Source organism: Penaeus vannamei, chromosome 29, assembly GCF_042767895.1.
Source record: "Penaeus vannamei isolate JL-2024 chromosome 29, ASM4276789v1, whole genome shotgun sequence".
Lineage (NCBI taxonomy): Eukaryota > Metazoa > Arthropoda > Malacostraca > Decapoda > Penaeidae > Penaeus > Penaeus vannamei.
Genome location: NC_091577.1, coordinates 17655657 through 17668156, shown reverse-complemented (window position 1 = coordinate 17668156; position 12500 = coordinate 17655657). Strand labels below are relative to the sequence as shown.

The 12500-nt window shown below is 35.0% G+C and overlaps 1 protein-coding gene across 3 annotated transcripts in view; it reads right to left on the bottom strand.

Annotated features, from left to right (window-relative positions):
- Pde6 (phosphodiesterase 6) overlaps window positions 1-12500 on the bottom strand; it is a gene marked incomplete at its 5' end in the record, with an annotated part of 60812 nt that overhangs the window by 3946 nt on the left and 44366 nt on the right. For all 3 annotated transcript variants that reach the window (XM_070142343.1, XM_070142345.1, XM_070142344.1), the window contains 3 exon segments: window positions 255-322; window positions 1232-1388; window positions 4248-4331. In XM_070142343.1, the coding sequence (XP_069998444.1) occupies window positions 255-322; window positions 1232-1388; window positions 4248-4331 (309 nt within the window).

Genomic DNA, 12500 nt, shown 5'->3' with positions numbered 1-12500 from the left:
TTACCATTATCATCCTCATTATTATTATTATTATCATTATCATTATCACCATTATCATCATCCTCATTATTACTATTATTATCATTATCACCGCTATCGTCCTCAATATTATCACTATTATCATTATCATTATTATAACTCTCATTACCCTCACTACCACCGCCATCATCATCATCATTATTACCATTATCATCACCATTATCCTTATAATTACCTTTTCACCCAAGACCACTAACTAAGGTGCCTCGGCCTACCTTATTGTGTGGCGGAGGGGGGGTTCCTTGGGATGCTGGCTTCGGGTTGAGAGTGATCTTGCTAATGACTGACAAGAGAGAGAGAGAGGGATTGAGTACCATGGTGGATGCGAGGAAATAAATAGACAGATCTATAGATGATTAATTCAGTACGTAAATGTAAATAGGAATAATTTGATGACTATACAAACACAGCTATAAATGGTTAATTCAATACGGAAATGTAAATAGGAATGAAAAGATGACTATACAAACAAATCTACAAATGATTAATTCAATACGTAAATATGTATACATATAAATGAATAGATGAAACAAACAAATGATTCAATGACTGAATATACTAAACGATAAATTAAACAAACAAATCAACAAAAAAGAATAAATAAACAAATCCATACTTAAATACATACACATGAATACAAAAAAAAAAAAAAAAAACAATCAATACAGAACATTCTTTGAGGAAAAAGAAAAAGAAAAGAAAAAACAACGACAACATACATGAACTTCATGAAGTAAACAAAACATAAGACAAACAAACAAACATATAACAAATATCCATTTCCTGAGGTGAAAAAAAAACATAATCCTTCAGGTAAAAAAAGGGCAAGAAAGAAAGCGAGAAAGCGAAGAAGGCAATAGAGAAATAAAGATGCCGATAAAACTAAAAAAATAAAAAAGAGAGAAAATATAAAAGATAGATAGATAGATAGATAGAGAGAGAGCAAAAGAGAGAGAGAGAGAGAAAGACAGAGCGAGCGAGCGAGCGAGAGAGAGAGAGAGAGAGAGAGAGAGAGAGAGAGAGAGAGAGAGAGAGAGAAAGAGAGAGAGAAAGAGAGAGAGAGAGAGAGAGAGAGAGAGAGAGAGAGAGAGAGAGAGAGAGAGAGAGAGACACAGAGTCCAAGCAAGAGACAGAGACCGAGACCGAGAAAGAGCCAGAGACCGCGAAAGAGAAAAACAACACCAAAACTCACCCTCCAGTTCATGTCTCTCGACCGGCTTCTCGATGTACTCGTGGTCGATCCAGGTGAGTCCCATGTCCACCTGCTCCGCCAGCCTCTTCCACTGCTCCTGGTTCCTCGCGCACCCGTCGTACAAGGGCTTCACCCACGGGAAGGACTCGGAGAGCGCCTGTAGTAGGAGAACGAAGTGTGAATTGGAGGTGTGAAAAAAAGGAAAAATGGTAGGAAAAGAGAAAATGAAGGAGAAGAAGAGGAAGAAGGAAAATGGAATGGTAGGTAGATGGATAAAGTGTGAATGGGAATGGTAGAAAAGGTGTGTATGAGAGTGAAAAAAAAGAAAAATGGTAAGAATAGAGAAAATGAAGAAGAAGATGAAGAAAAATGGAATGGCAGATAGATGGATAAAGTGTGAATGGGAATGGTAGAAAAGGTGTGTATGAGAGAGAGAGAAAAAAAAAGTAAGTCAAGAGAAAATAAAGAAGAAGAAGATGAAGAAAAATGGAATGGTAGATAGATGGATAGAGTGTGAATGGTAATGGTGGAAAAGGTTATATGAGAGTGAAAAAAGAAAAAAAAGTAAGTAAAAATAAAATAAAAACGAAGAAGAAAAATGGAATGATAGATAGATGGATAAAGTGTGAATGGGAATGGTAGAAAAGGTGTGAATGAGAGTGAAAAAGATGGAGAGAGAGTAAGTAAAAAGAAAATAAAGAAGAAGAAGAAGAAGAAGAAGAAATAGAATGAAAAAAGACAGATGGATAAAGTGTGAATGGGAATGGCAGAAAAGGTATGAATGAGAATGAAGAAAAGATATGGGAAAGTGAGAAATGTGAACAACAAAAGTAGAAAAATAAATACATCAATAAAGTGTAATGGTAGAAAAGATGTATGTGAGAAAAACAATTATAAGGTGTAACAGGGAAAGGCAGAATAGGTGTGTATGAAAATAAATAAATAAGTAATAGTAATGTCTGAATGGGAAAAGTAGAAAGGGTGTGGAAAAGAAAGGTAAAACTATATCAATAATTAAATAAAGTATGCACGGAAAAGGTAGAAATATGTGGATAAGAAAAGTAAAAGAAAGAGCGAATGGGGAAAGTAGAAGTGGCGTGAATGAGAAAAAAGTGATAATAAAGTACGAATGGAAACGGTAAAAAAGTGTGACTGAAAAAAGTAAACATAAATAAATAAATAAAGTATCAAAGGAAAAGGTGGAGAAGGTGCGAGTGAGAAAAATAAAAACAAATTATGGACGAAATTAACGAAAAAATATAAATGACAAAAGTAAAAAAGGAAAGAAGAGAGAGAGAAAAATCAACGAGAAGGGCATAGAAGGTAAGAATAGGGAAGGTAAAAAACGTGTGGACAAGAAATGGAAATTGATAGACAGATAAATAAAGTGTGAATGGGAAAGGCAAGAACTAGAGTGATTGAGAAAAGTAAAAAAAAAAAGGTATGAATGGAAAATGTAGAGAAGGCGTGATTAAATAGAAATAAACATATAAATGAATAAGGCAACGAAAACTATGAATGGGAAAAGTAGAAACGGTGAGAATGTGTCAATAAGAAAGAGAGAAAATTGTGAATGAAAATGAATGATTCGACAAGGTACATAATTTGCTAATTTCTTATGAAGCGGGATTGGATTAAATTCTGGACAAGGAGGTGCTGTGTACTCCTTTATTTTCATATTAGTTTATAGACCAAGATTGTGGGTCAGCCGCAATCTTATATGTTACCCAGTTTTTATTATTATTATCATTAATTTTTACTTTGTATTTGGAAGTCTTGAATCTTTTTATATTTGTTATCATACTTGCATTCATTGTTCAATTCAACGCTGAATTAATATACAAGTAGTTTTGTAACCTCTTATCTTCACACTTCTTATATTTCTAAAATTACCATTGTTATCTGATTTTAGCTTTATGATTAAATACATGGTGGAAGTACACAAATCTCACCAATTTTAATGTCAATCTATATTCTTAATTCCATGTTTATTTTTCTTTTGTTTATTGAAACTTTAATTGTGATACTGTAATACGAGAGTAAGTCATCAGTCACTTAATATAATATAACACTGTGAAGTTAAATGATATCCCTGAGTACAGTGTTACGTGAGAAGTAAAAAGTACAGGAGGTAAAACGAGGAAATTTACTTCTTGCGAGAGTGAGTAAGCGCCAGACGGACCGAACGCAAAACATGTTCAACGTAATAAAAGAATTACGTGTATTGTTAGCACACACGGGAAACTACAGGGCACAGAAGGCAATTATCCAATGTACAGTTTTGTTATCACTCGTTAAAACTGTTTTCTTTTGCGTGTTATGGCATTAACATGTTTAAGCAGGGTTGCGTAATAGAAAACAGACTATTTTAAGAAACTGCAAAGTTGCCCTCGAATCAATCTAGCCTTTTAAGTATGCCGTGAAGACACACACGCGCATGCGCGTTTACATTTATCTATATGTGTATGCGTGTGCATATATATGTATATGTGTGTGTGTGTGTGTGTGTGTGTGTGTGTGTGTGTGTGTGTGTGTGTGTGTGTGTGTGTAATACACACACGCATGCGCGCGCGCGCACACACACATTTAAATATGCATTTATATATATGCATTTATATATATGCATGTATACACCTACATGTATACACACTGTACATGTATATATTACAATTTATATAACTTATCAAGAAAGATAATGTATGATAATAGAGAGTAGGTATTCTTACTATGCCATGACAAGAAAAAGATACACAAAAAAAAATAATATAGAGAAACATCGAAGGAGAAGCGATGAAGATGAAACACAGTCATATAGTTACTTTTCTTAGCTTGTATAATTATTACAAAAAATTCTATTATCATAATAATTAATGTTGTTGTCATTATTATTATTATTATAACAGATATGATTTTAAAAAAATCATTATCATCATTAATATCCTTTTCCCTATTTTAAAATAATTTTTTATCGTTATTATCCCTTCTAAAAGAGAAAAATCCTGGACCCGGAACCCACCTTATACAGCGGCAGGCAGATGGACGTGATGAAGCCCACCTGCATCTTCGGGAGCTCGTCCTTCTTCTCCCTGTCCATCATGGCCTGGGGAGAGGGAGGTTTTCGTCAGCGAGTTCCGTCAAGAATTGGCAACTTTCTGCGGACTTAGGAATGCTCCGATTCAGCAGAACTCGTCCGAGAGAGAGAGAGAGAGAGAGGGAGAGGGAGAGGGAGAGGGAGAGGGAGAGGGAGAGGGAGAGGGAGAGGGAGAGAGAGAGAGAGAGAGAGAGAGAGAGAGAGAGAGAGAGAGAGAGAGAGAGAGAGAGAGAGAGAGAGAGAGGGAGGAGAGAGAGGAGGAGAGAGAGAGAGAGAGAGAGAGAGAGAGAGAGAGAGAGAGAGAGAGAGAGAGAGAGAGAGAGAGAGAGAGAGAGAGAGAGAGAGAGAGAGAGGGGAGAGAGAGAGAGAGAGAGGGAGAGAGAGAGGGAGAGAGAGAGAGAGAGAGACAAAAATAAACTGGTGTAACGAAGTGAAGACATCATATATGAAGTTTACATGTAACAAACATATGTTTAGAGAAGCATCAATGTGGGTTGACGAAAAAAAAAAGAAAAAAAAAAAAAAAAAAAAAAAAAAAAAAAAAAAAAAAAAAAAAAAAGCCGACGAATCGAACATCTCCGAATCAGGTAGGAGTTGCCGGTTTGTCCTTTTCTATGAATTGGACGCACTATAAGTAGGGATGAGAAAGGTGAATATAGTTCCTATTTATAACTATAAGATAATGGAATAGACGATCTCCAGGCTGGTTGTAAATACAGAAGCTGATCTATAAATAAAAGTAAGAAGAGGATTTATTTCAAAAGCAATAGTAGGCTTGGCTTATATGTACCCATTTGACTTAGGGAAGGAGTGATGAAGCAAGGAAAACAATAAGAAATACTATAAAGTCGTTGAAAGGTTATACACATACAATAATAATAACCAAAATAAAGAAGGAAAAGATGACGTAAAGATAACAGTAAAAAGTAATAAAAAATCGTTGGAGGGTACTTAAAAAAAAAAAAAAAAAAAAAAAAATAAAAAAGGCACGAGAACAACCTTGAGGAACACCACTTCAGCAACAGGGAAGGAAGGAGAAAGAACCAATAACAATCAACAACAGCAACAATTGGCTGATCAGACGGGTTGCAGGGAGCGAGGGGAGTTCCTGTGATGTCAAAGGTCACTGTATCATGTTTCCGTATCATGCGTTAGATTATTGCAGCAGGATTCTGTGTCATGAACCAGAGGAAATGGCCATATGCTGACCAGAGAATAGGAGGGTCTGAGTCACACAATGCCTCGGGATATCTTTCAGCGATGAGACACGCACACACATACGAACACTCACACACAAAGAAACATACACACACATACACACTCACACATACGAACAAACAAAGTAACATACACACACATACACACTCACACAAAGAAACATACACAAACATACGAACACACAAAGAAACATACACACACACATGCGAACACACAAAGAAACATACACACACATACACACTCACACACAAAGTAACATACACACTCACACAAAGAAACATACACAAACATACGAACACACAAAGAAACATACACACACACATACGAACACACAAAGAAACATACACACACAAACACATTCACACACAAAGAAACATACTTACACAAACACACACCTATACATACAATACAACACGATTACATATACGTTAAATATTCATATATTTAAGTTAAGTGCATGCAAATTCTTCTACGTAGCTAAATGACCGTCGGCATTATCATAAATCTTAGTTGACATCTTTATTGGCATAACCCTTTATCAAGCATCCTTGTTTACATGCGTCATCCATGGAGTATGTGTTTTGCTTATATAAAAAGAAGCACGAGAGAGAGGGAGAAGGAGAGGGAGGGAGAGGGAGAGGGAGAGGGAGAGGGCGAGGGCGAGGGAGAGAGAGAGAGAGAGAGAGAGGGAGAGGGAGAGGGAGAGGGAGAAGGAGAGGGAGAGGAGAGAGAGGGAGAGAGAGAGGGTGAGAGGGAGGGAGCGGGAGAGGGAGAGGGAGGAGAGAGAGAGGGAGAAGGAGAGGGAGAGAGAGAGGGAGGGAGGGAGAGGAGGGCTATAGACAAGAGTAAAAATAAAGTTACAGGGAAAGAGAGAAGGAAAGATAACCAGATGGATAGGTAGAGAGAGATAGAGATAGAGATAGAGAGAGAGAGAGCGAGAGAGAGAGAATGAGATAGAGAAACAGAAATAGACAGACGAACAAACAGTTAGAGATACATAGGAAATAGACAGACCAACAGAAAAAAAGAGAAAGACAGACAAAATAGACAAACGCAAAGAGAAACAGACAACCAAACTACGAGATAGAAAATAAACAAACCAAACAGACAAAAAACAAACACACAAACAGCCAAAAAAACAAACAAACAAACGGTAAAAAAAAGAGAAACACACAAACAGCCAAAAAAACAAACAAAAAAACACACAAACGGCAAAAAACACACAAATAGCAAAAAAACAACAACACCCAAACAGCCAAAAATACAGAAACACACAGGAAAAAAAAAGAAACACCTAAACAGAGAAACACCCAAACCAAACAGACCGAGACCCGCAGAGGAAGAAAGAGAGCGAAAGGGCAAGGGGACAACAGGCGAGCAGGGCGTCCGTACTTAGCAACTAGAGCAAGTGTTCCGTCCGGCGGTGGCTGACCGGGCGGACGCTGTGGCTGCGCGCTCAGGTCCGGCACCGGGGCAGTTGCGGGGTTTTATTTTTTATTTTTTGAGGTTTTCGTCTTTATATTGCTGTGTTTGGATTTTGTTTTGGTTGTTTTTTTTGTTCAGATTTTGGATTATGTTTTGTTTTTATTTCTTTCGTCTCTTTATTCATCTGTATATATTTATATTGAATCCCATATCATTTTTTATTCGATAATTCCTTTTTCTTTGGACGCTTTTTTCTTTATATTTTTCCCCCCACATCATGTCCTTTTGTTAAACGGTTTAATTCCCCGTGAAAATTATGTTTTATGAGATTTTTTATTTTTTAAATTTTTTAACAAGAATGCAATCTTTTTAAATTTCGGGTTTGATTCTCTCATTCTTAGTTTTCTGCTTTCGTTTCCGGTGAAATACATACATACATACAACAATATATATATATATATATATTATGAATTTGTTTTATATACATATATAATTTGTTTTTTTATGAATTTGTTATATATATATATATATATATATATATATATATATATATATATATATATATATATATATATATATATATATATATATTTACTTGTTTTATAAATTTCTCTGGATCAGTCTGTTTTCTGATTTATTCAATTATCATTTCCTCTTTCTTCCACTCATTCTATCTTTTCTTATTCAATCATTATTATATCATTCTCTACAATATTCTCCCTCCAAAATCCTCCGTCTTTATCACATTCTTCTTTATATTCCTTTTCTCTTTTTCCTTTTTTTCGCGGCCTTTATCCCCCATTTTCCTCAATTTTTCTTCCTTCTCTTTTTTATTTCTTTGCTGTATTTCCCACCCTCCTTCCTTCTTTTTATACCCGCTTCATCACTCACATTACCACCCATTTCCTCTTTCCTCCTCCCTCTTCTTCACTCTCTCAATGAACCTATTCCTCTTTCCTCCTCCCTCTTCTTCACTCTCTCAATCACCTATTCTTCTCTCCTCCTTCTCTCTCTCTCTCTCTTTTCCCCTCGTTCCCTTCTCCGAGCCTCCTCTCGAGACAAGGAAGGCGAGGCCAAGACAGCGTGGCAGACAAAGAGAGTGGCAGCTAATTGTTAACACATGATCCCCGGCGACCCCGTGGCAGCTGCTGTGGGCATTCGCCGCCGACGGAGAGGAAATCGTCTTCGCTCTCTACGGCATTGGTCGTGACGCTTGAGTGCTTTCTTTTCGTGCAGACGCTTGTGCCGGGGAGGGAGGGAGACACACACATACGCACACGCATACGCACGCACACACGCACACACACGCTAGCGCGCTATAGACACAAACACAAACGCATAAACACACACACATACACAAGGTAGGCAGGATTTTTAGGCAAATGGAAATAAAGATAAAAAATTACTATGCATAGTTAGGAAAGAAAAGAAAGAGAGAGAGAGAGAGAGAGAGAGAGAGAGAGAGAGAGAGAGAGAGAGAGAGAGAGAGAGAGAGAGAGAGAGAGAGAGAGAGAGAGAGAGAGAGAGAATCACCAAAACAGACTGCCAGACTGCGATGAAGAAAGCGATACACGAGAAGAGAAAGAGAAAGTTGAAGGCAGAGAGAAAGAGGGAAGCAGACAAAGCCTGAGAGAGAGGGTGGGCGGATCGGGGGGTGGGGGGGTGGGGGTGGAGAGGGGGTTGAGAGGAGAGAAGGAAGGATCAGGCCACACACGCGCAGGCACACACATGCAACTACACCCACGCCCATTCACTCACCCAACCAACACACACACACACACACGCACACACAAACTCACTCTCCCAAACACACACACGCAAACTCACCCCCCCCCCCACCCACACGCACACATACAAACTCACTCTCCCAAACACACACACACTCACACAAACACACAATCGCCCTCCAACAACTAAAACACTTCTCTCACCCCACCCACCCACCCACACACTTAGACCCCCTCCCCTCCCTCCTCCCTTCCCCCTTCCCCTTCTCCCCTCCCTCCCTCCCCTTCTCCCCCCTCCCCTCCATATGACTCCAGCATCCGTGTCCGACACAATGACAGCCAGGAAAAAACAGCGTTAAATCAGACATGCCCCTCCACGCTCTTTCCCGGCCAAGTGCTTGTTGAACGCGCAAGCTCGGTTCGGTTAAGAAAGGCTTCGGTGTTGCTAATTGTACTATTTCTATTTTTTTCCTGAAACGGAAAGTTTTCCTGAAGTGAAGTTGCTGATAGGCTGTGGTATTTTTTTCTGAAATGAAGTTGCTGATAGGCTGTGATATTTTATTTTTTCCTGAAATGAAGCTGCTGATAGTCTTTGATATTTTAAACAATTTCCTAATATGAAACATGAAATGGAGTTGCTGATTGTGATATTTTAAAGAGTTTTCCTGAAATGAATTTGTTGATAGGCTGTGATATTTTTTTCCTGAAATGAAGTTGCTGATAGGCTGTGATATTTTTTTTTCCTGAAATGAAGTTGCTGATAGTCTGATATTTTAAACAATTTCCTAATATGAAACATGAAATGGAGTTGCTGATTGTGATATTTTAAAGAGTTTTCCTGAAATGAATTTGTTGATAGGCTGTGATATTTTTTTCCTGAAATGAAGTTGCTGATAGTCTGATATTTTAAACAATTTCCTAATATGAAACATGTGAAGAAATAGATGAAAATGAAAACAATAAGGATTTAGATCGCAATGCTAATACTTATGGTGATGGTAATATTAATGATTGTAACAATGGCAGTAGTAGTAGTTGTAGTAGAACTATAATAGTAGCAGTAGTGGTATCAGTATTCGTAATGAAATTGATATTAATAGTAATAGTAACAATGATAATGATAATGATGATAATAACTGTGATAATAATAATGATGATAATAACTGTGATAATAATAATAATGATAATAATGATAATTGTAATAATGAAAATGGTAATGATGATAATGATAGTAATACTAAATGCTACTACTACTAATAATAATGATAATGAAAATAATCATAATAATAATCATAATAATAATGTTCATAATCATAATCATAATAATAATAATAATGATAATAATAATAATAACAATAATAATAATAATAATAAGATAATGATGCTAGTGATAATAATGACCCTGATGATAATGGTATTAATATAAAAAATAATGATGATAATAAATCGTATAACGATTGTTAAGAAAACTACAATGATAATGACGAAAAGGATGATAATTCTGATAATGATGATAATAACAGTGACGATAATAAAGATAAGAACAACAGTAATGACGATGCAAAACTAAAATATAAACGAAAGATACTAGAACAGAATATATAAGAATATACAAGGATAGGATGTAAGAATCATGATAAACAGATTAATTGCATTTTTATCACAAAAGCAGTAAAAAGAGAGATAGCAACGGCGGCAGCTCAGTAGCAGTAGCAATTGCAAAAACAACAGACATTATCAATTATAGTCATCACAACAAAGATGTTCCTGCTGATAATATTACAATTATCTCTCTTTTGAAAATATGTTTATCAATTATTATTATTTGAAAAGAAAAGAAAAATGATAGTGTAATGATAATGATGCTGATGAATGATGCTGATGAAAATGATGATAACAGAGATAATGATTATGATGTGGATGTCAATGATGATGATGATGATAATAATTGCAATGCTGATACTATTACTACTAACAATAGTAATGGTAATGATGATAATAATGATGATGATAGTGATAATAACAATAATAAGGATAATGATAATAACCATGATGATAATGTTAAAGATAATGATAATGATACTACTACTTTAATGCTATTAATAATGATGGTAATAATGATAATGCTGATAATAATGGTGATAGAAAAAAAACAAAGATAAAAGAGTAATAACAACCATAGTGACAAAAGTAATAATCATAATCATAATAATAATAATAATAATAATGAATATTAATAACAATGATAATGGTACTAATTATAAATGCAACGAGAACAACGGCAACAAAACAGTTATGAAAATATCAATATAATTAATGGCAATAGTAAAAATAACAATACTAATGATAAAAACAACAACAACAATAATAACAACAATAATAATAATGATGATGATAATAATAATAATAATAATAACAATAATAATAATAATAGTAATAGTAATAATAATAATAATGATAATAATAATAATGATAATAATAACAACAACAATAATAACATTGTAAATAATAATGATAATGATAATAATAGTAATAATAACAATAATGATAATGATAACGATAATAATTTTAATCAAAATGACAATAATGATAATATTAACAATGATGATAATAATAATAATGATAATAGCAGCAAAAATAATAGTCATGGTGTTGATAATGATAGCCATACTAACAATAGTAATGATAATGATATACAATATGAATGATGATGGTAATAATGAATATAATAACGTTGATAAGGATAATAATGATAATAACAAAAACAACAATGATAGTAAAAAAAGATGATAACAATAACAATAATGATGAATATATTGATGGTCATCATGATAATGATAACGATAATAATATTGCCAATATTAATAATAATAACAAGAATAATAAAGGTGGCAATGACTGCAATAAAAAGATAATGATAATGATGATAATAGTAATAGGAATAAAACATAATAATAATGATAAATATAATAACTATGATACATAACATAATGATTATAATAATAATGATAATAATAGTAATAATAATAGTAATGGTAATAATTAATATAATAATGATGAAAGTAATAATAATAACAATAATGATATTAATGATAATACTAATACTAATAACAATAATAATGATGATAATAATGATGACAGTAATAACAATAATGATAGTAATAGTAATAATGATATTAATAATAATAAAAATAATAATGATAGTGATAATAGTAATAACAACCATAAAGATAATAATGATACGAAAATTGCTTATGAGGATCATGAGGATGATGGTGATAATGACCATAATCATGACACTGAATGTAACACCCACACACAAACCGATACAAGCAATACACACAGTCATACACACGCTCTCCTTCCTTAATCACACAGGGTTTCGGATCTCAAAGCCACTTACTGTATGAAGAGTCTTCGCACTTAATAAGGATACGCGGCTGGCAAATATCAAAACCTGAGTGCTTATTAGGTTACTCTGAGACCGTGGCACCACTGTCGGATATCTTATTAAACTATCATGTTTGAGTTATTTTGTGAAGGGTAGAAAAAGAATGTGCAGATCTATGTAAGAAGGATTGTGTGTTGGTGTTCCTATGTGAGGTTGTTTTATGTGGATGTATGAATACACGAGCACACACAGACACACACACATGCACAGCCACACACATATGCACAGCCACACACATACATGCACAGCCACACACACATGTGCAAGGCTACACACACATATGCACAGCCACACACACATATGCACAGCCACACACACATATGCACAGCCACACACACATATGCACAGCCACACACT